The 27,715-nt window shown below is 40.1% G+C and overlaps 2 protein-coding genes across 2 annotated transcripts; one reads left to right on the forward strand and one right to left on the reverse strand.

Annotated features, from left to right (window-relative positions):
• The first annotated feature begins 1,903 nt into the window (after nt 1-1,903).
• atpaf1 (ATP synthase mitochondrial F1 complex assembly factor 1) lies at nt 1,904-7,540 on the forward strand. The gene is made up of 9 exons (XM_063890548.1): nt 1,904-2,124; nt 2,888-2,996; nt 3,251-3,313; nt 3,546-3,608; nt 3,728-3,778; nt 3,993-4,040; nt 4,231-4,326; nt 4,889-4,996; nt 7,029-7,540. The coding sequence occupies exons 1-9, from the start codon at nt 1,910-1,912 to the stop codon at nt 7,221-7,223; spliced, it is 948 nt and encodes a 315-aa protein (XP_063746618.1). The 5' UTR covers nt 1,904-1,909; the 3' UTR covers nt 7,224-7,540.
• Nucleotides 7,541-8,980: 1,440 nt separating this feature from the next.
• rhpn1 (rhophilin, Rho GTPase binding protein 1) lies at nt 8,981-25,943 on the reverse strand. Its single transcript, XM_063890607.1, has 16 exons — nt 25,743-25,943; nt 25,466-25,559; nt 22,412-22,527; nt 16,786-16,914; nt 15,701-15,776; nt 15,398-15,475; nt 15,160-15,284; nt 14,154-14,320; nt 13,655-13,842; nt 13,417-13,573; nt 12,631-12,756; nt 11,940-12,134; nt 11,783-11,859; nt 11,555-11,701; nt 10,813-10,965; nt 8,981-10,681 (listed from the first exon to the last, which is right to left on the reverse strand). Exons 1-16 carry the CDS (start codon nt 25,760-25,762, stop codon nt 10,472-10,474), a joined length of 2,058 nt encoding a protein of 685 aa, XP_063746677.1. The 5' UTR covers nt 25,763-25,943; the 3' UTR covers nt 8,981-10,471.
• Between the last annotated feature and the right edge of the window lie 1,772 nt (nt 25,944-27,715).

Below are 27,715 nucleotides of genomic sequence, written 5' to 3' on the forward strand. Positions count from 1 at the left end.
ATAATCGAGGTGTAGATCGGCTGACATGTGCACACATGAACAGCATGATCTGCTTCACAGTGAACATCTTGTCGCTTATTGATCAGTAATGAAAAATGATTGGCTTTGGAAAGTAAACACAGAAGCACTCAGAGGGTCATCAGGGAAACACACGTCATTACATTTACAGTCTGGTGTCTGTTAGTGCACACACACACACACACACACACACACACACACACACACACACACACACACCAAAACTGATTATACACAAAGGTGGGAAGTAACTAAGTACATTTACTCATGTACTGTACTTAAGTGCAATATTGAGATACTTGTATTTGACTTGAGTATTTACATTTTATGCTACTTTACTTCTACTCTACTTCTATTTGGATAGGAATCAGACTTTGGATACACCTGGTGTAAATTCACAAGCTACTATGCAGTATAAAAAGTCATTAAAACTAGCTGCACCTTTACCAGCTTTGATAACACTTTAATACATCAATAATTATAAGCAAAACATACGATATATAATATTCTGAAATGGACCAATCTGCATAAAAAAGTACTTTTGGTACTGTACTTTAAGTATATTTTGAGCCCAATGCTTTTGTATTTTTACAGGAGTAACATTTTGATTGCAGGACTTTAAATGTAACAGAGTATTCTACACTCTGTTAGTTGTACTTTTACTTAAGTGCAAGATCTGAGTAGGCCTACTTCTTCTATCTCTGAATACAAGACATGCACCTTTCCTACATTCATAATTGCCCCCTCTATGGTTTCTTGTCTCTTTTGTAGGGCTGAAACTTACGCTTATTAACATTTTTGATGAATCCTGGTGTCTTCTTGGGATGTCACACACACACATACACACACACACACACACACACACACACACACACACACACACACACACATACACACACACACACACACACACACACACACACACACACACACACACACACACACACACACACACACACACACACACACACACACACACACACACACACACACACACACACACACACCAAAAGGAAAAAGAGTAGCTCAACAGTAAGTGACTCTGGAAGGTGGAGCAGATTGTTTACTGTACTTATTTGCTCATTTATTTGTGTTGGTTGGGAAGAGTGACCTCCAGTGGTCTGAACGTGGACATCATCCAGCCAGTTGTTCATCATTCACTCTTGCTAAGGAATACTCTGAAAACCCCCCACAGTGTCCCTCAAAGTCATTATTAAATAAAGCAGAGAAAGACTAAACGTGTGTGAACAGACATGACTTTTTTCTTGGTCTGTTGTTCTTGATTTGGGCAACTATGACAACATGATATACACTATGGTATAAACTATTTGCTGTTTTTGTTCTGTTTCATTTCATGTTTTCATTTAATGTGAAATATAACAAAAACTTAAATCAGACTTTAGTTACACCTGGAGTAAATTCATAAGCTACCCTGCAGCATACAAAGTCATTAAAACTAGCTGCACCTTTACCAGCTTTGATAACAATTTCATGCATCAATAATTATAATCGAAAGCATGTCATATTTATTATTCTGAAACGGGACAATCTGTATAAGGAGTACTTTTACTTTTGGTACTTAAAGAATATTGTGATGCCTATATGTTTGTACTTGTACATGTTTAAACATTTCATTGCCTGACTTTTACTTGTAACAGAATATTCCTACACACTTTTACTCAAAGATCTGGCTATTTCTTCGATCACATTGAACAAATAAATGAAGCATCCTATCTTATCTCATCAGTGCTCTTCATTTGATGGTACCATGAGAAATAAATGAATAATTAAAACCTGGCGCCACAGCCACAGTAGTCTACCACCGTAATGTAAAAATGAATCACTGAACGGAACCTATGTTTGAAAGCAGCTTCCCGCCGGAGCACTTTAGATGTTGCAAGAAAGAGATGGAAAGATGGCGGCGGCTTTGGTACAAATGACATGTTTGTACCGGGGGATATTAGCGGTCAGGGTCCCTGGCATCAGGCCGCTGATCCCTGGGCTGGTCCCGTTGCAGTACCGAGCCTTCTCGGTGCGAAAGGAGCCGGAGCTGGAGGAGAACCCGTTCTTCAACAAGTACCAGGACAAGATCCAGAAGCTCCGCAGGTCATCAGCTAACAGCAGCAGCACAACACCTTCACCATGTCTCCGTTAGACAACTGTCATTTTATAAGAAGTTGTATACTGGACCAGTTTAAATACAATATAAACCAATGTCAAAAACGTAATGGAAATTCTGATCAACTAATGATGTTTTCGGGGTACCGGCAGTGTGATTTTGTATGACCAGAAGTCTATGGTAATGTTGAGAGGTTATGTGGGCTGGTTAGAGGGTCAAATATAAGGAATTTAAATAAACAAACAGTGCTTGGAACGCCAATTGTATGCCGGACATCTTACTAGGCTATTTAGATAAATAGGAGTATTGGAGGATGGATGTGCAACTTGTAGTACATTTATACAAATAATAAAACACCCAAACAAAAATCACATGATCACATTGGTGATTGTTCTACCTTAATCATTTGACCCCTTTGACTGAGTATTTCAGAACCATGATTTTCTAAATAAATGATGTTGCATTTAAAAAGCCAATGACTTGCATGTAAAACAATTGCCCCATTTCGCCACTGCAATAAATGCAATGTTCTTTTTTTTTTTAATGAAGACACGAACAGCAGGCACAACTTGTAATTGATAAATCAAAATAGGCCAAACTATCAATAAGATACCTTATCGAGCTGAAGCTTGAGTTAGTTAACAAGCTGTAAATGATTGCTGCGTTTTACCTTAACACAGAAATAAAGTTGATTTAGCGCATTTCTATCTTTCTCTTGTTTTACTGATTTGATGTCCGTCTTGTTTTCAGCACCAAACCACAGGAGTTCAAAGCCAAAGTGGAGACACGTCATGAGGCCAAAAAGGAATTGCTTGGACACTCAAAGCAGGCGGAGTTCGTCAAGCTCATGGAGCAGGAGGTGGAGTAACAGCCAGGCGCAGTAACAGAGCAGAACTGCATGAAACTATTCTGGAAGTTTTGAAATAGCAGTACAATAAATTCAGAAATGTAAACGCATTCTTTTTCTGGGCATTATCTGATGAATTTGTAACGATGTGCATTGAAATGTCTTCATAAATTGGACAAAACTTAACTCTTGTGCACCTATTTACATAATGGAGAGGAATTATAGAATATGTGTCTTTGGTTTTATTCATTTGATGTCCTTGGCAGTTGGATAAAAGGGACAAGATTGCTGCTTGCGAAGGAGAGTCAGGAGGTTTCACAAAGAACAAGGTGGGGAACATGCTGCAATTAAAATGTATTTTCCTGTAAAAATGTTTTATTTCCTACTAAATTTGGTGTTCAATCCACACGCACGAGCTAGCAAAGCATTACATAACTCTCATCAAAACATACCATCAAAGTTAACGTGAACAGCTGTTAAAAATATTTTTGTCTTTGAATTTATTGTAATACATTCAGATACAGTGATTTGACAAATAAAGTGTTATGTGTTGTTCTGCAGACGCTGAACTCCATCCTAAACCTGGAGAAGATCCGGGACATGACGGGTGAGGAGGTCGCAACGGTGAGTCGACCTCAGCTTCTGTCCTTCAGTGCAGCCTCGCTCCAGTTTAACCAAAGTCTGTTTCCTGTGACGGTTTGAACTGCATGTTCCTTGCTTGACCTTTTGTGTTCTTCTCTCAGCTTTGGATGCAATATTATTCCACTAAGGAGACGATCAGCGCTGTGATCCCGGTGAGTAGAACACCGGAGAACATGCTGATACATCAGAGTCTCTTTTTTTCATCTATGCTTGGTTTGAATTTATAAAGAATATTACTCCCCTTTTCCAAAGTCACATTTTACTTACTTTTTATATTTATTTATTTATTATTAAGATGTTAGTTTTCTTTTAAATTCCATACACGTTGATATATGACCTTATAACCTGTCTTTCTTTACTTTGCAGACGCAGATGTATGACTTAATTTCAAGCAGATCAGAGGCTTCCCCTATGGTGAGATCACTGCTGCCTACACTCAAAATGCTGATGTTAAGATGCAGATTCAAAAACAGAAACAACATTCTGCTATATTTCACACTTATGAAGCAGGCTTTTGGCCGAATGGCTACAGCCAAACTGTGCATCACATTTCTCATCTTTTATTTTTCTAACTCATGTCTCTCTGTGGTTTCCCTCTTCTCAGTTTCTGTACGCTCTGCCTCAGAGAGAGGGATACGAGTTCTTCTTGGGTCAGTGGTCCGGACACGAGCTCCACTTCACCTCCCTCATCAACGTCCAGGTAAGACTCTGACTTGACCCCTTCAGATGCTGCTGGGAAAGTCTAATGCTTATGCACACATTGCCATCAGTGCTCTAACTTTAATGTGCATAAAGCTATGAACTACACAGCTTTAACACCAACATAAACCATAATGTTTCTGTCTTTCTGAAGCAGTCAAACATGCTGTAATAATTTCAGTAGGGTTGCAAAAATATTTTCAGACTTTCACCTTTATTTGAAATAGTTCCAGGTTAAAGCTTTCATTCAGTTCTGGCATGTCTGTTTATATATTTTTTAATCTGGAAAAATAGTAGAGATGAGAAGTTTAAACACAACTCTTGAAATGTACTTTTCATTTATGGAAAACATAGGCATAACCTTGCATATATTCAGAGGGAAAATTAAGTCAAATGCTCTATCTATTAGCACAACTTTGAAAAGTCCATATTAAACCAGAGCTACTTAATGGTTTGCCATTACAAATAAAGTTGGATTTGTAGTCTTCTTTTCTTCTTGTCATTGTAAAGACTGTTAGTTCATATTAACTGGAGGTGTTAATTTTCTTCATATCCGTGTGCAGACGATGGGCGAGCATGCTCCCAGTCAGCTGATCCTCTACCACTACCCCGACCTTAAGGAGGAGAAGGGCATGGTCCTCATGACAGCAGAGATCGACCCCAAGTTCATAGTAAGTCCTTCACATGCTAAGGTTTACCTATATGTACTCACTGCTCGGAGCTACACAGTTATTAATGCACCTTACTGTTGCTTTTGCAGGGGTTTCATTACTATTTACAGATATATATGTATAGAATGTACACTATTCTGGATATTGCCACATAATTATGCACACATACTGTTCTGGCTCAATTTTTTGTGAAGGCTCTTATAGAAGCATGTTTTTGCTGATGTTATAGAATAACTAGAAGGGCACTTTAACAGTGCTGACCTCTGCCAAATCTGTTTTCATTAGTGCAAAATAATATACAGTGGGGCAAAAAAGTATTTAGTCAGCCACCAATTGTGCAAGTTCTCCCATTTAAAAAGATGAGAGAGGCCTGTAATTTTCATCATAGGTATACCTCAACTATGAGAGACAAAATGAGAAAAAAAAATCCAGAAAATCACAATGTCTGATTTTTAAAGAATTAATTTCAAATGATTGTGGAAAATAAGTATTTGGTCAATAACAAAAGTTCATCTCAATACTTTGTTATATACCCTTTGTTGGCAATGACAGAGGTCAAACGTTTTCTGTAAGTCTTCACAAGGTTTCCACACACTGTTGCTGGTATTTTGGCCCATTCCTCCATGCAGATCTCCTCTAAAGCAGTGATGTTTTGGGGCTGTTGCTGGGCAACACGGACTTTCAACTCCCTCCAAAGATTTTCTATGGGGTTGAGATCTGGAGACTGGCTAGGCCACTCCAGGACCTTGAAATGCTTCTTACGAAGCCACTCCTTCGTTGCCCTGGCGGTGTGTTTGGGATCATTGTCATGCTGAAAGACCCAGCCACGCTTCATCTTCAGTGCCCTTGCTGATGGAAGGAGGTTTTCACTCAAAATCTCACGATACATGGCCCCATTCATTCTTTCCTTTACACGGATCAGTCGTCCTGGTCCCTTTGCAGAAAAACAGCCCCAAAGCATGATGTTTCCACCCCCATGCTTCACAGTAGGTATGGTGTTCTTTGGAAGCAACTCTGCATTCTTTCTCCTCCAAACACGACGAGTTGAGTTTTTACCAAAAAGTTCTATTTTGGTTTCATCTGACCATATGACATTCTCCCAATCCTCTTCTGGATCATCCAAATGCCCTCTAGCAAACTTCAGACGGGCCTGGACATGTACTGGCTTAAGCAGGGGGACACGTCTGGAACTGCAGGATTTAAGTCCCTGGCGGCGTAGTGTGTTACTGATGGTAGCCTCTGTTACTTTGGTCCCAGCTCTCTGCAGGTCATTCACTAGGTCCCCCCGTGTGTTTCTGGGATTTTTGCTCACCGTTCTTGTGATCATTTTGACCCCACGGGGTGAGATCTTGCGTGGAGCCCCAGATCGAGGGAGATTAGCAGTGGTCTTGTATGTCTTCCAGTTTCTAATAATTGCTCCCACAGTTGATTTCTTCACACCAAGCTGCTTACCTATTGCAGATTCAGTTTTCCCAGCCTGGTGCAGGTCTACAATTTTGTCTCTGGTCTCCTTTGACAGCTCTTTGGTCTTGGCCATAGTGGAGTTTGGAGTATGACTGTTTGAGGTTGTGGACAGGTGTCTTTTATACTGATAACGAGTTCAAAAAGGTGCCATTAATACAGGTAACGAGTGGAGGACAGAGGAGCCTCTTAAAGAAGAACTTACAGGTCTGTGAGAGCCAGAAATCTTGCTTGTTTGTAGGTGACCAAATACTTATTTTACCGAGGAATTTACCAATAAATTCTTTAAAAATCCTACAATGTGATTTCCTGGATTTTTTTTCTCATTCTGTCTCTCATAGTTGAGGTGTACCTATGATAAAAATTACAGGCCTCTCTCATCTTTTTAAATGGGAGAACTTGCACAATTGGTGGCTGACTAAATACTTTTTTGCCCCACTGTATGTATATGCCGCGCATAACATTTTTTCCTAATCAGACAAACAAACCACTCAAAACGTAGGGAAATGCTCATATATGTATTAAATCATATATTGGCTACATGTCCAACTGTATTCCTTCCCCTCCACAGACAGTCCACCAGGCTCAGTGCTTGGCCAATCAGGTGCAGCTGTTCTACGGCTCGCAGAGGCAGGAGACGTTCCAATTGGTGGAGAACTTCAACCACCACCCTGCAGACTTCAAACACATGTCGGTGATCGCAGAGCTGGAACAGAGCGGCCTGGGGTCGGTGGGGGCCCCCATAGAGAGACAAGAGAGGGACTGAAGACGCTCTCCTGCAGTCGGCCCCCCAGGAACTTTTGTGTTTCTTTAAATCACAGAGAGAAATGTGCTTTTTCTTAAAACCTCTAAAAGAACCTTCGCATGAACTCTGTCAGAGATTTAATAATTTCCTCTGCCCCACATCTTTTCATTGTGCATACACGTGTAAGTAACCACAGGAGAATAATGTGGTATTGATCAGTTCTATGATAAATACATCCCACTACATCCCACCATCCGCATCCACAAGAACTTCATTAGCCCAGTGGTGATACTTGAAAACCAACTTGATATTTAATAAATCACCTTCAAAAACATAAATTTTGACTCTGATTATTTTAGTATTGACTGTCGGTATGTAAAGCAAATATAAATATAGTTAATAAACATTTGTTGTAAAGCTGACGGTCAATATGGATTTTTTTGCGGGTTGTACTTTGTGAACGCAGTGTCTCTCGTGTCCTGTATCAGTGGGACACGGGCGATAGAAATTTGTCACTGAATGTTTCAGGTGAAAATAACTATCCTTGTAGTTGATCATTTCAGTAATTTACTCACTGTGTTCAGGGAATACAACTCGTACAACCTACCCCATGTCTCTGTGCGCCCAGATCACAGTGTTGTTGATGCAAATACTGTTGTTTGTATCTTCAATCTCTACACATAAGAGTAGAGTGTGATGTTGTATTCAGCCAGCTGTAGTGACTAATGCAAGTCCAAGGCCTGGATGTGCCATGGTGAGTAAGTCCTTCATGATCAAAACTGCCCTTCACTCCGCTCAAAGGTAAGAATGCTTTCCAGTACACCTAATTATTACCAAGAAAGTGCCTTACAGTACGTTGGAATAAAATCACTGGCTAAAATCACCTGTAGGGCCTGAGCATTTGTCAGCATTAATTTATGTTTTACTGCCCTCTAGTGGACATACATTTAAAGAATGATAACTGCCGTAAAGTAATGTGGACCTTTTTAAATCTCTACTTGTATGGCAGCCATTCCATTCCAGTCTCTGTTGAATTCCAACACAGAGAAATGTTGTCAGCAGTTTTATAGAATAAATTCTACTCAACAACAAACCTATAAATAATAAAACCAGAGAAACTGAGAATGCTGCAGTAGTCTCTTAATTCTTTCCAGAGCTGTATGTTTAAAACGTAAATGTCAGATAACTAGGCTACTACTGATAGTAACCCACAACTAAAAAGTACTACTGTTAACAACTACTATTATATAATGTGACTTCAGTTTTATACACAATGGGCTTCAACGTTCTTCTTTTCTTTTTTTTACATTTCTGATTCAACCAAGATTCAAAACAATCCTCAAATGCAAATCTGCTCTTCCCTACGTGAACCATTGATCCAGAGAATCATCTGCTGTTTATTATTTGCATCAGTAATGCTGCCTAAACAAAAGGCAGGTGTTATGCTGTGTAAAAATACTGGACAGGGGCCAGTAAGATGGAGAAGAAGAACTCCAGCAGTAGTGAAAAGAAGGTGATGTTAAATAACCATAAACAAAGGTCATGTGATTTGAGGAGTACTGTATGAGAGTGAAATCAAAAAGCTATTTATGGCAGTATCTGAGCTATTGAGGAGTGAAACATGCAATATCAACCACGTTTTTTGGTCTCAATTGATATTAATTTAGCCCACATATGGAATATCCAACTATTATAATTGATTGATTGTCATGATTTCTTTTGTTTGTTTTTCCCCACAAGAGGGAGGAGTGAGCTCATATTAAATCAGATGCAGCTGATCGTTTTCATCATTCACTTTTATTGTTTTCCACATGAAAAAAATACTGTGCAAATCCCCAAATGCTGTTATTAAGGGATGGTCAGATATTCAGTTACAAACACCAACAAGGAACAGAATACTTTCACAATAATCTGGACAAACATTTACTCGCACACGCACACAGCACAGAAAGCGGAGTAGAAAAGATCGTACCAGGGTTTCTGAATACAGAAACACATCACAGAAGAATTGTGAAAACAAAGCGTGTGTTTGTTCCCTGTGGCTTTCTGTTCTCATCACTACGGACCGCCATGGCACAAACATGATACAAAAATAAACAAAAACTCACAGGCCATTAGAAAAAAAAACAGCCTGATTTTTTAAGCTGGACCAAACAGTTATGTGCTACAATTCTCACATTTCTAATCATAGCGCAGAAAAAATAACATTATTTCCCGCTAGCATCCTCATCTATTGTTCCTCATATTGGCGGACTGTAACATTACAGAGGCATTAAACATTAAGGGCACAACAACACAAAACTCACACGGGCAGGCTCAATAACATTTCATTTCCAATACACACATCCTCTATGTGTTCAATCGTCAGAACTACATTATTAACAACAGACTCAATCTTCACAGTGCATTTTAGAAATCCTAAAACTACAAAACATTACGTCTGAAGTGCTTTCAATCATCTAAAAATGACAAAACTAAACAAAAAAACATTTCTCCAAGAACATCCATAGTTCTTTCATACTTTTAACGTAAAGTACCGTGTGATATAACAGTGGGAGAAGTGAGAGCACTTCAGTGGTTACACAGGACAGAGACCACTTCAGGGTGATATAAGACACAAGAAAAAGAATACTTGCTTCTCCCTCTCGATTAGTTTTGTTTCAGTTCCATTATTGTAAAAATACAAAGATTTTGTAAAGAAGCTTTCAGCTTTCAGTAAAAATGTTCTTAATCTTCACAAGATGTTGAAGCCAAGATTTGACAACACAGGGAATGTGATGAAATTGCCAGCTTTTTTAAATTAAGTTAATATTCAAAAATATTATTTGTTTTTCCGTGGCTTCCTGTCTCCAAGAACAAACGTAACGGGTCAGCATTGTGCTTCAAAAATCACATGTGCATCATGGATTATGCCAGCCAAATCTCTGCACTTTGATTTCACAGAGCAGAAGCAACATGGCCTTCTGTACATTTCAAAACCCAGTCCTTTCTCCAAATTATTCTATATCATCCTGCATCTAGAATGTTCCTCAGGTTTTTTCCTCCAAGGCGGCTCACAGCACTGCACACATGAGTATAGAATTCTCCCTGTGGGCAGGATTCTTCAACTCTCCTGGACTGTTATAACAAAAAGAAGCCAAGGACAATTTCACCAGACTAACCTTGTGCTTTTTTTGTCAGATCCCCCCCGCCCCCCTGTCAGTCTTTAATGCCTTCCTGGTCGTGCTCCCCTATTGTGATTCCCTGAGTGCTTCCTCTGCAGCCGTGTCTCAGTACATGGCCTCAGGGTCTCGTATGCTTCCGAACGACAAACTGAAAGTGCTTCCTAGTCTCTTATTGGGCCCGCCTCCTTCCCGCTTCTTCTTCCTGTTCCAGTTCAACAAGGAGGCGGAGCTCTGGCCCTTGGCTCCGCCCAGCACTCGCTGCCGAGTGTTTTCCTTATCGCTGCTGTGGGACAGCGCAGTAGCCCTCCTCTCCACCTTAGGGTTATGACATAATGAATGAATACAGACTTTCAAATTCACACACAAAAACTTCAATAGACATTTGGTACAACCTCACCAAACACACACACACACACACACACACACACACACTGTCACGTTCCTACCTGTGTGTCGTGTGAGTGTAACGTGACCACGCTGAGCTCCACTCCTCGTTCACTACAACTCTTCAGCATGGCGACCACCTCGCCATGTTTGGCCCACTTACAGTCTTCTCCGTCCACAGCTACTATGTAGTCTCCTTCCCTTAGTCCCGCCTCCTGTGCCACACACACATTATGAGAAGAATGAAAATCCTTAACATTTGTGAAGCAGTCAATAGAAACGCCCCCTCCCTTACATGAGCCGTCATCCTGTCTCCTGATAAGACAACATGTCCTAAAGCCTTTCAGAGAGCAACGTCGATTACAATATGCTCTAAGGTCAATATGAACTGTTGGCCCAAAATGATTCTGCCTTCCCCGCCTTTTACGAGTGGATTTGTAATGATGCTGGTTATAAAGTCGATTCAACAGAAGTCTTACAGTAAAATGAAAATAGCCAGGGGCAGATTTAATTTAATTCAGTTTAAACTGATTTCCAGCTGGATTTTATGTCTGCTGAACAACGATTCAGTTTCCTGCTGGCCCCGGATATTGTTTACTGCATTTAGCACGGCTCAGACATTTTTCCAGCAACAGAAAAACATGAGAATTGAGATAAAACTCAACTAAGTATCATGGATTTAAAAAAGAAAGAAAGACTGCATGGAGGCGATGCATTTTCTTTGTAGTAACGTTTGTGTTTCTATCCACCTCATAGTGGACAGGTTGTGGGAGACACGAGCATGGGTGAGGGGGTTTGTCTTACCGCTGCACAGCCTCCAGGCACCACTCCAGCCACCAGGACGGGGGAGTCTCCTCTGAGCGTGAGACCCAGTCCCCCCTCCCCTTTCTGGAGGCAGATCACACGCACCGGACCCCAGCGAGCCCGCGCACAGAACACTGACAGAGGCCCCTGCAGAACGGGAGGGAGTCATCAGGAACAGCAGGTGGACAAGATGCATATCACGTATTTCTGATAATGTATATTTCTTACGAGTCTTTGGAAGATATCGGTGACTTGGACCGTAGAGAAGTTGGTTGGAGTGATTTCTGGTTTCTGATGGGTTTGAGCTGTCGAAAGAAGAAGCCTCAATCACTTCCTGTTACTAAATCATACTGTGGTTTCATATTACTGTGATTTAAACTCTTACACTGGATCTCTGGAGCCTCTGCGGTCTCATCGAAGTCGTCCTCTCTGTCCAGCTCTGAGTATTTGTCCAGCGAGCGCTTGTGTGTGAGGGACAGCACGTCCTGCAGGATGTCCATCTTTCTCAGGATCTTGCACAGACTGTGGACACGCATGGCCTCCTCGTGTCTGATCACCGCCCGCCGCAGGTGAGCTTTCCCTGCACGCATATAATCACGCATCATGTTAAAGATCACACATCAACATTTTCACTGTTCGGGACCTTAAATGTATGAAATGCCTACCAACCCCTAAAATGTGAAATAAGACCACCCAATCAGGTTTATTCGTAGGAATATAGGTATAGTGAGATAGACAGCATGAAAATATAATGCTTAGAGCATGTGAATATCTTAGTCATAGTGGAAACCCAAAACACAAATATGAAACTTAAAACCGTCATGATTTGTCCCCTTTAAAACATGTGAATACAACATCTACCTAGATTGGAAATCTAAAACCAGATGTTCAAAGTCAAAGGGACATCAGTTTAAACAAACAACATTGCTGTAGTACTAAAATATCATTTGTACAAATATTTGGACTATACACAAGTAATCTGTATCTGTATTAATATTAATATCTCCCCGTCTGTCCCACTCACATAGACACGTCAGTACGTCAGGTGTAAATATAAACCTATTCCTTGAACTCACCAAGCTTTCTTCTTTTCTCAGGGTCTCGCAGAACCTGGCTTAGCGGGGGCCCTGCAGGAACGTTGACGTAGAACTGGAGGAAAGCCTTCTCAGCCTCCTTGTCACCCTCGTCCTCCTCAACGGACACTACACAAGAATCATGTCAAGGTAACGTGAGTAGATGCAGTGGGATGTAAAGGTTGTGTTCTGTGCAGCACTTTGGTCAACGTGTTGTTTTTAAACTTGCTTTATAAATGAGTGTGAGTGATTGAAAGAACTGTTTTGGGTACGGGATGACTTTAGGGCTGAATCCTCAGACATACCATAATATTTGTAAAAGGTACTCATTGCAGAGGTTTTTACCTACAAATATTACAGAGACCCTATCATGCTTTTGAGGTTTTTTCCATTTCCTGTAGGGTGAAATATAGGTTTGTGTGTATGTTAATGGTCTGCAAAGGCTAAAATCCCAAAGAGTTTCTCTCCCACACACTCCCCCCCCCTGCCTGAAGCGCCTCAATTGGACTCCTTCATTTACTTCCGTAACATAATGAAGTTATAATGTAACAATCGCTCTTCTATTGGACAGTGCCCCTACACATTGTATGTAATAGGCTAAGGGGCGGGACATCTCTAATCGGTTGACAGAACCAGATATCCAGTCAGACTGGGCTCTGGTTTAAGACAGAGGGTGAAAAGAGGAGCTGCAGCACAGGCAGTATGAGAAGTATAAAGACAGATTTGACAGAACACAAATCCTGAAATTAGCATAATGTGTCCCCATTAAAATATTTGTGTGTGACTCACATGTGTGATCGCAGAGTGCGACAGCAGCGTAGTAGTGCGAGATGGCACGGAAGTGTTCAGATTTGACCTGAACCATGGACGCCCAAGAAAACGGCACGTAGTCCTTCATCAGGGGCTGCGCCATGGTCTGCAGCACCAGCAGGTAGACATCTGACACCTGCGGGACACACGTGCACGTACGGTGTGAGACTCACAGGATGTCAGCAGTTACATCACACCCAGAGTCGAGATCACTCACCCGTGCCGCCTCCTGAGCCAGGTGGAGTTGTGAAGTGAAGTGTGTGTCCTGAGTGGTGAGTGTGACGCGCTCAAACACACACTCCTGCACCTGGGCAACCATCAGACGAACCAGCATGCACAGCGAGGGACTGCTCATGTCCAGACTGGGAGCGTTGGAGAAATTCTCTTTAAGGTAATTAAATGCTCCTGAGAAACAGGACACAAATTATGAATTCATTTATAAAAAGACTTCCTAGGCTTTTATAAGTTCACCACACTATGACTTTATTCATGACTAATGTACGGCATACTGAACTATTACCTAATTCATGACATTGATGGAAAATATTGTATACTTCAAACGTAATAGCATTATTTACCATGCCTTTACGAGAAGGACCTTTTTAGCTTACTATACTGTCAAAGGGCACACAGCGAGGTTACTATTATAATGAATAAAATAATGGAGAGATTAAATGATGAGGAAAAAGATTAGTGCTACAGTGCTGTCTCCCTACCTGCAGCTCTTTGGAAGGCGTCTATAGCTCGGTCTATGCCAGCGGTGGCAGAGCGGTCCTGCCGGGCTCCGATCTGCGTGAACAGGGCCCCGAGGTTGAACAGCACGCTTCCCTTTTCAAATGCAAGCGTACGCTGACACGACGGGACGCCTGTCAGAGAGTCGTACCTAAGGGATGAAGGAAGAAAACAATTATCATATCAAATAAATGCTCATACTTTACATGAACTATGCAGGAGGTTTCTATGGCCTTGCCTGCTATTAGTTTACTATATTAAGTTTGACTTTTGTCTACGACATGCTTTACTATTATTATTATTTTACATTCGAGTCGTTCGGATTAAAAAGCAGGTCAGCAATAGTTTGAGAACAGCTCTCACTGCCAGAATGGTAAACACATGCCAGCACTGCGAGTTTAACCATGGGGTAGTAAATTATCATTCTACCTACAATTATGAGCGCCACCAATTTTGCAATAGCCAGCTAGATAGCCAAGATTTGCTAGCTAGCTTGTTAGAGAGGTAGCTAACACATGCTAGTTAACTAGCCGGATAGGGAACGTTACCTAGCATGAAAAATAGACAGCCAGCGTTCTCTGATGGATAGATGGCTGCTGTTTGCTAGTCAGCTTGTGAGATTGATATCCATCAGACAACCAGCTTGTTCTATAGCTTTTCTTATGGCGTAAAATACAATGACAGACAAAAAAATACATTATATTTATGACTATTTAGGACATTTTATGGCATACAATACCATGATTTTTTAGGAAAAACTCAAGTTTTCTACAATATTTTTATGGCATAATTTACTAAGGCTCTTGAATGACATTTAGCCAGCTGTGTTTTTGTCCTACATTTGTATTTTGATTCTGCTCAGTAGCAAATAATTAAGTTGTCTGCTTACACGCCTGAAGATTTTGTTTCCGAATTGTTTTAAATATTAAATAATTTTTTAAGGATTCAAGAACCTCCAGGATTGCACATGAGGAAAAGCTCATGTCCTACCAGTGGAAGTGTGCGCCCAGGGTCCTGTGAATAGGGAAGAAGCGCTGGTCCAGGTAGTACAGCTGGTTGTAGTACTCCATCAGCAGCTCCAGACCGGCCTGGTTACGACTGGGTGTTCGCATGGCCTGGCCCAAACAACATCACGTATTAAAATAAGTCAAATGTCCCATAACATTAAAGAGACTGCAATGGTTCAACATTGTTGAATTGAAAACACATTTTATTTGTATTTATGAACCTGTCTGAGATCCATTAGCTCTTTGATCTCCTTGTCGTAGAGGGAGCTGTCCTCTCCGTAGTGCTCACAGATGAAGTCCTGTTAGGGGAGACGGACGGTCATGAGGACAAATGAATTTGACAGGGAACTCTAATATCTAAATCATTTTTGAAGACTGGATTGAGCTTTCGGTGCCTCTGTGATCTTTCAACAATTATTTCATGCTAAAAAAAAAAGCCAACTTAAGAGTAAAAAAGTCTCTACAGATCATTGGCTTTGTGTTTTTCATATCAAAACGGTTGAATAATGAAATGTCATGTTCACCTGGATACAAACTGTGAAATCCACCTCCTTGGTTTCTTTTAAACCGAGAGGGATCATGGGAACGTTGATAGCCTCACTGTGAACAGAAATAATAACATCATATGTATATGTGTGTGTGTGTGTGTGTGTGTGTGTGTGTGTGTGTGTGTGTGTGTGTGTGTGTGTGTGTGTGTGTGTGTGTGTGTGTGTGTGTGTGTGTGTGTGTAGTCTTTCACAGGTAACACTGCTAGTAAACCACCCTGTGAACACAGAGCAGGATGGAGCAGTCAAGTCAACAATGCCATCTGCTAGTCTTCAAGCCCCACCGGCTAAAGCTGAGTATTAACCCTTGTGGCCCTGACACCCCCACCTCCCCCCCTGCCTCCCATTCACAATGAACCGAAACACGTACGCACTCCATGGGGCCATTAATGACACTCTAATCAGGGGATTTATCCTTCCCATGAACCCCGGCTGCAGAGGGAGAAACCTCGCTGTGAAGGACACACACACACACACACACACACACACACACACACACACACACACACACACACACACACACACACACACACACACACACACACACACACACACACACACACACACACACACACACACACACACACACACACACACACACACACACACACACACACACTTCCCTAGCCAGGAAACACTCAAAGAACATCACATGGGCCGGCCTGCAGGGAGGTGGACGAACCAACCATTTTTAATTCAAAATGAAAATAAATTTATTCACAAAGTTACTTTTCTTACTTTTAACGCAGTGCACTAGACTATATTAATAGACTACTAGAGCTTGTTTTTTTAAATCCCCCCTTCATTGGTCCCCACAAACATATAACACCAGACACACAGTGCACCCTGTGGATACACACATGTACTGTAATGGATGCTTGTTTTCTCCAATTATATTTCTCATTAGACTAATGAGTCTGGCCTGGAATTCATTCAGCAAATAATAAAAAAAGGGTCATGGTTTATAATTGGGCCATTGTTTTCTGTGTGTGTGTGTGTGTGTGTGTGTGTGTGTGTGTGTGTGTGTGTGTGTGTGTGTGTGTGTGTGTGTGAGAGCTGTGTACCTGTCTGTCTGGTAAACCTCCATGTTGCTGTTGAGCTCCTCCAGCTCCTCTTTGAGCAGCTGCAGGTTGGAGTTGACGAAGCTGAGCTCCAGAGCCACCGTCTCCTTCACCTTGTTGTTGGTTGTTGCTCTGTGGGGATCCACACACACATCAAATCTCCATCAAACCATCATATTACAGACTGTAACACACTTGCATTTCTAATGAAAGAAAAGTTGTTATTGTCTAGAATTTACTTGTCAACATACCAACAAATTTATAAGGCAAATGTGAGATATTGAAACTGGGTATGAGATGGTTGTGTTTCCAACATTACAGACACTCCTAAACTACATTTATTCCAGCTTTAAAATGTCTTTAAATAAGGCAACTAATCAAGACCGAGCACTATATAAATGAAAGTTATTATCATTATTATTATTATTATTATTATTATTATTAAGATTGGCTTTATGGTTAAACCCTTTGGCTCTGGGAACTTGTCATGGGCATATTAGCCTCTTTGCAGACATGTATAGACTAATTGATTAATCACAGACAATCAACTGTGAGTTGGAACCCTAAACGTTTTATTTGATGTTCTAGAATTGATAATATAACTCAACCCTTGTGTTGTGTTAGAAAGCTTATTCCGTTCATGGTGTTCGCGGGTCAATTTTGACCCATGATTTAACTCACTCAAAAACAATGAATAATCATCCAATATTAAGAAGAATCTTGATTGGGCCACATTTGACCCAGAGTCACCGACAACAATGCACTGCTGGGTCTTCCCGTTCCGAAAACCACATTTTTTTTTGCCGAGACCTTCACACTTGGCTAAAATTGTCGAACAGCGTTGTGTAGCGTTTATAAAGCAGTTGAGGAGGATATCATGAAGCCTTGTTCCAATAAAAAAAACTAAAGGGTAGCTTTTATATCATTTAACCCTTATATTGTGTACTGTCACAGGAGACCCAAACACAACATAAGGGTTAAGTAGATGATGTATAAACTGATCTTCATTGTTTTATCATTTTTTTTAAATACTGTGAATGAATAACCGGTTATGCATCTCCCTTCTTCTCAATGTGTTGCTTACAATAATGATCCTTCTCATTTGAGAATGGAAAACACAAAGATCTCGACCGAAATAAAACGTACCTTAGTTTTAAAAAAGACAGGGCGACAAGTCAGTTGAAATCGTCACTGTGTGTCTTCCTTTACCACACAGCTTAGTACCATAAATAACACATCGCACTGAAAATCTGCATTAAAGGACGTGAACATAATGAACCGTGCAGTTATCTCTGGCAAAAAGCCTCGTCTTTAATTTACGCAACCATCCTATCCCTCCTCCCTCTGCTCCTCACTTTAAGACTCTCCACTCCTCCAGTTATACGGGGAGGGTCTAAGTGCTGAGTAAGCCAGTTCACACTACTAGTGGTGGTGGTGGGGGGGTGGTTCCGAGGTCAACGTCACACAATGTTCCTGGAAGTCTGGGGCATCACTGGATTCCTCAGACTTCCGAGGAAAAGATAGATAGAAGTACTTATTGATCCCAATTTGGGAAATGTTTTTGTTGCAGCAGCATAAAAACAACACAATTAAAATAAAATAAAATAGCATTTAAAAAGAAAGTAGAACATATCCATTTGGGACAAAAAATGTACACAAATTATACAAAATTAACTAAATATAAAGCAGGATATTATGTACCCTAATTATGCCGTTATTGAATCCCGATGCTCAAGGACGAGACAGAGCTGTGTGCCTAATGGTGCGTTCACAGGTAATCTGTAAGCTAAAAACAAACTCATATTTGCCAGCAAGTGTGTTCATTTCTGGTGGGAAAGTAAACGGACCAATTACTGAATTTCATCACAAAAAGGATTGTGATTTAATTATGACTTTAAAAGATGAACCACTTATACATCCATTGTGAAATCTGTTGATGAAAATGATATTTGATCTGTAAAACCACGGTATCAGATACACACACACGATTGGCTGTATTTTCCCAGATGAATAGGTCAAAAGCTGTGTATCCAAGTCCTTTCAAATGTGTGTGACAGCGACTCCACAGTAATAAGCCGTCAATCGAGACGGTCTTTACCTGCTCGATTTGTAATCCTGCTGATAAACATTAACGCTGATGCTTGTGTCAATTGAAGAAAAAGTAACACTTTCCCCAAACAAAAGAAAGGGGTTGTGCGATTTTGTACATGACATGATAAACTGTACAAACCTAGCAGCCACTTGAGATAGGAGCAACGTATGACCCCTCCTGTTGACCCTGCTTATATAATGTTTACTTTTGATTCCCTGGCTTTTGGATATCTTCTAACTTGCATATTTATGTGCCTGCAGGATGTTTCCCTGGTTCATACTAGTACTGGAACTCACAGCTGCAGGAAAAGTTCTCTTATCAGTTTTATGAGTCAAATGTTCCAAAAGCAGTATTTTATAAATGATGGGATAACTGAGGGAAGATATACTCGCACACTTAGATCCATGAGGGGTTTCAGCTTATTTTCAGCCTTTGTTTTATAAAGACGAACAGACTAGCATTCTAGTAGATTGTTTTTGATAACATTTTTGCTATTGTTTGCTTTTGACTGGAGTAACTGGAGCCGAAAGTGGTTTGGCTTTAATGCACAATCAAAGCCCCTGCAGATAATATGTCCAATTGGACCACCTTACCTTCACCTTTCTCGTCACTGCCACACACACACACACACACACACACACACACACACACACACACACACACACACACACACACACACACACACACACACACACACACACACACACACACACACACACACACACACACACACACAGTATATCAGGGATCAGTCCATGGACAATCTGATTAGTCAGCTTTAAATGGGCTGCCAAATATCCCCCTCACACACACACCCACTTGCACGCACAGCATTCTGCAGCTTTAAAAAAGGAAAAAATAACTCCCTAATTCAGAGAGTCTGAACTGACTGGAAAACAGGAAGTATGAGAAGCTAAATGACTATATTTTTTTAGTAACCTATACGATCGTTTCATAAGAACTGACCAGCTGAATTCCATAGAGAAACAACCTGCAGCACATACAAATGACATCTTAATGAGCCAATCACAAAGTCTGATTAGTAACAACCCCTCTTTTATGTGTAATTAGCCCCGCCCCCCATTCCACAAAGTGTCTGAGGGAAGGGAAAGTGAGATGTTTTGTATGTGCCATCTACTCCAATTGACCGGAAAGGGGGAGGACAGGGAAGAAAAAAAGAAGGTCTGACAGCGCCAGACAACTAAGTGGGGGGGGGGGGGGATGAGCCTGCCGGGGCTCCATTTGGGATCTCTGCATGAGAACAGGACAGGAGGTGGACACAAAGTCGGCTGATTACAGGCCGGCAGGCTGTGTGGGGGGGCCCTCTTTGTCTCAGTGACCTATCGTCCCAATAGAAAGGGCAGGAGCGCTTGTTTTATTTCCCCTAAACTGAGTCATCAGCTTTTAGAATAACAGCCTAAATCCAGTCATAAGTGGAGGTGGGGGGGGGGGGGGGGAGATCCCCAAAAAAACAGGAAAAATCCCTACCTGTCCAGTCTGCCTGTCAGTGCCACATGAAACATTATAAGTGCAGTACCGTGTTACTTTATTTACTCAGCTCTTTATAATGCACATATTTCGTAGACCAAAAAAAGGTGCAATGTCCTCTTATCAAATATCACGCAGCCCTACTTCACCTTATTTCTGGTCTAATCAACAGTCCATAACCGGAATATATTCGGTTAATATTAAAAAAGTGTTAAATTGTTACATTTCAACAGATGAACAAGGTTGTGTTTTTCTTTGAAAAGTTATGACTCAAATAATTTCATCTTTAGATTTTTACCAGGGGTGTCCAAACTTTTTTCACTGCGGGCCACATGCAGAAAAACATACGAAGGGCTGGGCCCCTCACCCGATGTGAGGTATATTGCTGTATATGTTAGGTTCAGTTATAAGTTAGCAAAATCAATCAAATTATGCTTGAAACCTGAATATGCTTTAAGAAGCAAACAGCCTCCTTACAGCTCTGCGTAGGGGTTTACTTTATTTTGTTACAAAAAGTGTTGCAACTTATCCCTTCAATCAGAAGCCTCAGATTGCTTATGAGAAGAAGAAACAAGAAGGGTCTATTTCAAGCTTGGTATGTAAATAAGATTTTTTATCAACTAAGATTTTTTAGAAAACGTTTTCAGCTTTAATTGACTGAATTGATTTGAAAAAAGGGCTTATTAACCCATGAATACTACTGTGTTATATATGTTTACATACATATTTAAGAAGTACAATATAAGAAAAGCACAAGTTTCAGTTGTGGGCCATATTCCATTATCTTTTTGGATTGGCTGAGGGACGAATCAAACGCATTTGGCCCTCAGGCCGTAGTTTGGACCCCACTGTTTTAGACTATCATAGTAAAGCAAATATTTGAAGACGTCATCTTGAAATGTAGAATCGTACAAAGGAAATGTACACTTCTTTTGTCAACGTAAGTACTCAAATAGTAAAAGAGAGACTGCGGAATAACAAAACCAAATATAAGGAGGAGCAGCTGTGCTTCATCAGCTGTAGCAAACAAAGTCCTGGGATAAAAATAAGACCTTTGATTAATTTGGATTAAAAGACACTGTTGTTTTCTGTGTGGATCTTTGTAGATTCTGACACAGCAGCGGGAGGAAAACAAACTCCTTGCTTTAATTAAGAGGCTCTTCCTCCTCCTTCTCCTGCTCCTCTGCTTCGAAGTTGCATATTCAGGAGTGTGTTTTCAGAGAGTTTTGTAAAGTTCACTATTGTTGTTGTAAATGTTTTTATTAAAATCCTGATTCCAGCCTCTGCCGTGCTCTACCTTTAAGTGCATGAGAAACGTACGGAGCCTGAGAGCGAATGCACCGACACACGGCTGGGAGTTGGAGGGGATAAAGATGACACTAATATTCTCAGAATGAAGACTTTGATGCTATGCCACCATTTTTTTCTTTTTATTCCCACATTTCTACCCCAATAAGACTCTCGTGTGCAGTGGAAATGACAGCTAAAGAGCAGGCACAGTTCAGTTGGCTGATAAGCCATCATACAAAAAAAGTATTGGTGGCAAAAGAAGGGTGACTCGAACTGGCTCAACAACAACAAGCGGACATCAGTCACAGCGGACACAAACAGAGCCATAAAACTAGCTGGTGCTGGTATGTTTTTGGAGGGGAGTGATCTCTGACCTTTTCCCATCACAGGACAACGCTACAACTGTGACAGTTCCAACACGCTGACAAAGAGCAACCAACACAGAGGGAGAAGCAGACTCGCATTTATCATCCCATCTGAGAGGCAACGGTCTGGTGGAGAAGAAGGTTTGCCCTTTCAAAATAAAAGAAACACAGTGAACAAAAGGTCCGTGTGACTACGTTTGACACAACACGTACCTAAAACCCTTTTACTCGTGTTCTGTCTTGAAATTCATACTTATAAATGGGTAACACCATCGAAAAGTCCAGTTATTTCTGAACTAATTCACTTGTTAAATGTATCAGCTGGCGTTATCTTGACAGTGATATCACTTTTTTTCCCCTCGACAGACACAAACAAACTTGGGCAGCAGCTCACCTGAACAGGTTCTCCGCTCCGGCTCTCATGCGCATCTCCTTGTTGATCTGCTGGTTGATGCGGGATCGCCGGTGCTGCAGCTTACTGCGCTGAGTCTGAGCGAAGGGATCACATCCCTGCAGACGGAGAAAGAAATAAAGAAGAGGCCATGTTAGACGATGCAATCATTAATAAGGACTATTTTAAATCACTGAAATGTTTAATCGAGTGGTGCAGGAATGAATCCTTTGGTATGTAAATGAGTTAGCATTTCAGTACTTCTGGTTCCCTCATGTAGAAGTTAAGGGGTTTTTAACGTGTTTTGGGTTAGCTGCCTGAAATGAGCTAAAGAGACTTTAATTTGTGGAACACCCTGCCAGGAAATATCAGCGCGGCAGCATTTTTTTTAGCTTTTTATAGTGACACCCACCTTTACTGTAAATGGTCTTTTAGTCTTTATAATTGACCTACTTTTATATTGTTTTATTCATTTTATCGGTCTGAAAGGGTTTTAACTTTTATTATTTTTTGCAACATTTCGATCAAAGTTGGTCTTTTAATATTTTTACCCTTTATTATAATGATGAAGGCTGTCTAAAATGTCTAAAAACATCATTGTGCCAAAGTCAGACATTATTTAGAAGTTAGGTCATGTGACGTGTTGTAGTTTGTCTATAACCTAACGTAAGCCTCTGGCAATTGTATTTAAGTTTCAACAATGATAAAACGGTGGTAATATGTTGAGGTCACTAGCTGATAACACGTGTTAGCATCATAAATGTTTGTTTGCCACTGTTTTGGCCTATAATTAAAAAATGATGGAAAAATCCCATTGCCTTTTTGTAGAGGGAACTAGGGGGATGCTAACATCCTCCCTGCACAACTCTATAAAAAAAGGGTCTATGTCAGAGCTGTGTATCTGTCTGATGATTTAAAAGCCTCTAAATCTCGCTTCAATAGGCAGGTTGCCAGCGGAACCAAAACAGCTGATTGTTAAATGTCTGCTCTATCACACAATGCACCACTGTTTCACTACAAGGTAAACAGCCGCACGATAACATGACAGATGCGGCAGCTGTTCTGTAAACAGACCGATACTCGCTCCTTACCTCACCTTCTAATCCCCCCTCTAGTGAATGTATCCAGTATATGGACGTTTCTCATCTGCTCACTCTTTATCTTGCTGTTTCCCTCTCACCCAGTTAAGGTGTTTGTTTAGCATGCGCGCTTTAACTAATCCTCAGAGTGCCAGTGTGGATTACCATTCTGGCCGAGCTCCCACTCCTGCTCAACCATCAGGAAGGCTGGGAGGATGGATGCTGCTCAACATCAGTGCAGATAAAGCCTAAAAGCTTGTGTTGAAAACCTTCCCAGTGCAGGTGAGTTTCTCTAAGCAGACCATGTTTTTTAGTAACATGGACACTCGATTTCATCATCAATTAATCTGCCAATTATTTGGGGATTTTTCCATTAAATCGTATGGTTTTGAAAAGTCAGGAAACAATGAAAAAATCCATGCCAGTATCTCAAAGTCCAATGTTTAAATGTCTTGTTTTGTCCGCCCTAATCAATTCTGTTAAACACGATATATTAAGAGAAAAGCAGAACATTTCAATATTTGAGGGGCTGAAAATTACTATTGTCAAAATAATTATATATGATTTTTCTGTCAAGCAACTCATCCTTTAGTCAACTAGTTGTTTTAGCTGTTTAGGAAATGCCTTGTCAGTTATATTTTACCCATTCAAGGGATTAGATATAGGCTACCGTGGGAATGCAGACCGCCTGATTTACCTGATATCAGCGTTTGTACGAATGCAGGTGCCAACTCTTAAAAGTCTCTTAAGATAATAAAAGGGTGTGCTCAAAGAAATGACTAAATACATTTTCTCCATAACTTCTAGGGAGACAATTTCAGTTTTATATGTTTAGGTTTTTAGCTATATTTCTGGTGCTTAAATCAAATCAAATTAAATGTATCATCTCAGCTGTATCGTGTGTCTTTTTTCACTATGTGAAGTAAGGCCACATTGCTCTTAGTGCATGGTTTTGCCTGAGGGGTTCTTAAAGTGGTGTAAGTACATTTACTAAAAGTGAATTTATAGGTGTATTTCCATTTTGCAGTACTTTGTTATTCTACTCCAGTACAGTACAGAGGTAAATATTGGACGTTTACTCCACTAGATTACATAGTACCTTCAGTTACTTTGCAGAAGTGGATTAATGATAACAAATATAAATCAACACTTAAATAAGACTTTAGAAATGAAATTCAAATGCTACCCAGTAGTAAAAACAATTATTAAAAATGTATTCCACATTTACAAGCTTGATAAAAACATTAATGAATATAATGACAACATATGATTCTGAAATGGGTCAATCTGCATACCGAGTACTTTTACGTTTGGTACTTTAAGTATATTTAGGTGCCAATACATTTATACTTTTACTTGAGTAACATATTGAATACAGGAGTTTAACTTGTAATAGAGTATTCCTACACTTAGGTATTTCTAATTTTAAAAGTACAAGATTTGTCTATGATGGAAAAAAGTAAGAAAAACAACAGATGGAGGGTTTACAGAACGGTAATAGAAGTTATTCTTGTACACAGTTAAAGTAAAAGTCCTATTTAACATGTTACTCAAGTAAAAGTACAAAAGTATTTGCATCTTGATAGTACCAAAATAAAAATAAGTAAAAATACTCATGCATATTGGCCCAATACACAGTCCTATATATTATACTGTATATTTTGATTACAGTAATTGATGTATTAATTTGTTTATCAAGCTGGTAAAGTCAGAACTCATTTCAACTAATTGTGAATTAAATCCATGTGTATATAAAGTATTTTTTAGTAGCTAAAGGTACATAGGCCTACATGTAGTGGATTAAAAGAACAATGTTCACCTCTGAATTGTAGTTTGATTAGAAGTACAAAAGTAGCATAATATGGAAGTACCTTACAATTGTACTTAAGTACAGTTCTTCAGTAAATGTACTTAGTTACTTAATACCACTGCTCACATACCTAATGTGTGAGTAGGTGTGTGTGTTCAGGTGTCTCACCTTTCGGATGCTGCCACTGTGGCTGCCCTCTGCGGGTAAACTTAAGGGCATGTCGTCGTCCGAGGTACCGTCTGACAGCGACATCTCCAACTCTCTGTGGAGGGTAATCCTGTTATAATTCTACTCAAAAGTGTCAATATTTTTAACAGAATTGGCAAACATCACAATACATTTAAAACAGAACGCACAGCCCTTTAAAGATAATGGAATGCACAGTTTCAATATTATTTAACAGAAAACGTTTAGTAAGCTAACTAGTCATGGTTTTACTACTTGCCTTGTCGCAGGTTCCTCCATCGTGGGGCAACGACAAAGTCGGCCGAAGTTTCCCTACATTTCTCCCAACTTTGTATATTTCCAAGTAAACACTGAGCTCCAAGTTCAGCCAACAGTAGAGTGAAAAAAACAACTTTTTACTCCTCAAAACAACCCAGCTTCAACTCATTATATTATGCTAGCGCCTCCTCCGCTTGCTTTTTTTCTGACTAGTGTGCAGCTGCAAGAGCTTATTCATAGAGGCGGGCCGCAAATTGAGAAACCAGCCAATCACGTTTGGATTTGTAAAAGGGACTGTTGATCTGACAAATCAGAGGGCGGATTAGGGCCGAACAAGAGCCTGATCTGACCAATCACAAGTCGCTTCAAGCGTCGTCCCCCCCCCCTACTCAGCAGGCCGTTGCTACGGTAACGTCAGCACCGTGGCTTGTGTGTGGGCTCCGAAAAGATTGTAAAAGCTCCACCTCCTCCGTGGGAGTGAAAACATGAATATAAATGATTAAAACTTGTTTTTATGTTTTTGTTTAACCAATCTATACGAGTCGTCCATTCCAGGTATATAAAAGGGAACACTTAACGAAATTCATGCCACGTTTTTGAGTTTTAAAGTTTTGGGGGTTTTTTTCATGTTAAAAATATTTTTCAATTGCTGTGACATGACATAAAGGACACTTATTGAAACCAGCACCCACGGTGTAAAACCTCAGCTCAAGCTTTCAAAAAACCAAACACATGATCAGTTTGGCACCCCATTTGCAATTTAACAATGCACTTTTTGCAAAATACTGGACACAATTCTTTAAATAAAACAAAGGAATCTTACTTAAAGTTACTTGTTTGCCAGTTCAAGATGTTGGTAAGTGTACAGAAATATGTTAAGTTATAACATTTACTGCAATATTTTGCTATGATATCTGCCTATTAAATTGGAAGAATGAAATGGAATACAAATGTAAAGTATGTCCATCAGTTACAGCAAAAAAACAGACACAATTGACACTAGACATATTTACTATAACTTACTTATGACAAACTATTTTAACAATTATTTGTAGTGAAATATTATAATATTATCATTTTTTTAATATAATAAATTATTTTTGATGAAATACTATACAATCATGAAATACATCATTGTGTGCTTGGGTTGAACTATTTGTAATAAAAGGTCTTAATGAAGGTCTAACCCTGGCTAACCCTAACCCTTTGGCAGGGTTCCTTCCAAGTATTTGTGAGTGAACAAAAAAAAGAAGTGAAAAAACGAAAGGTCGGTGCCTTTTCTAGAAAGAGAGAGAGAAAAAAAAACACAGGTATGGCAGATTTGAAAAGTGAACAGGTTCAAAAAAGTGAAGCACTTTAAATGATAGACTATGTAATAAAGTCATTATAGTAGACTGTAGGATCACTTTTTTAAAGTGTCAAAAACTGGCTCATAGGCCATGGCAAATACGAGAAAGCCAACAACAGATGCAGGTACATTTAAGGTGAATTTATTGGAAAAAAGTATGTTCATCACTAAGAACAAAAAAGACCAAAATGTGCAGTTGCTGGCAGGGATGATCCAGGAGAAAGGAGGGAGCAGGTGAACCCTGCAGTGGAGCTTTTCCTCTGAGAAACCGGAACAGGTGCTCTGAATCTGGCAGCTCCTGTGACACCTTCAAAGACAAATGGAGAAAAGTGACCGGCAAAAGCATTCCTGATATCAGAGGTTAGGCAGGGCTCTCATAATGGCCTTTTCTACGACATGAGTTTAAAACGACGTACTGTATTATCTTTATTTATGGGATACTATACTATGATTATTTGGACAAACTATATTATACATTTTTATATGCGTTCGTAACTGTGACTGTTTACAGACAAAGTATATTATCAATCATTTTTGATATACTAAACATTTCAGGGCTAGTGCCTTTAATATAGAGAATGATTTGAAAGGGGGAGACAGAGGGGATGACACGTAGTACATGGTCC

This window comes from Eleginops maclovinus, chromosome 9 (genome assembly GCF_036324505.1).
Source record: "Eleginops maclovinus isolate JMC-PN-2008 ecotype Puerto Natales chromosome 9, JC_Emac_rtc_rv5, whole genome shotgun sequence".
NCBI lineage: Eukaryota > Metazoa > Chordata > Actinopteri > Perciformes > Eleginopidae > Eleginops > Eleginops maclovinus.

Bases quoted from the DNA above. Each gene is read 5' to 3' on its own strand.
- atpaf1 (XM_063890548.1), top strand. From the start codon at position 1,910: ATGTTGCAAGAAAGAGATGGAAAGATGGCGGCGGCTTTGGTACAAATG. The intron at 2,125-2,887 runs GTCATCAGCTAA...TCTTGTTTTCAG, and splicing joins AAGATCCAGAAGCTCCGCAG to CACCAAACCACAGGAGTTCA. The intron at 3,314-3,545 runs GTGGGGAACATG...GTTGTTCTGCAG, and splicing joins GAGGTTTCACAAAGAACAAG to ACGCTGAACTCCATCCTAAA.
- rhpn1 (XM_063890607.1), bottom strand. From the start codon at position 25,762: ATGGAGGAACCTGCGACAAG. The intron at 25,560-25,742 runs GCAAGTAGTAAA...TACCCTCCACAG, and splicing joins ATGGAGGAACCTGCGACAAG to AGAGTTGGAGATGTCGCTGT. The intron at 13,574-13,654 runs GTGAGTGATCTC...TGTGTCCCGCAG, and splicing joins TGGCTCAGGAGGCGGCACGG to GTGTCAGATGTCTACCTGCT.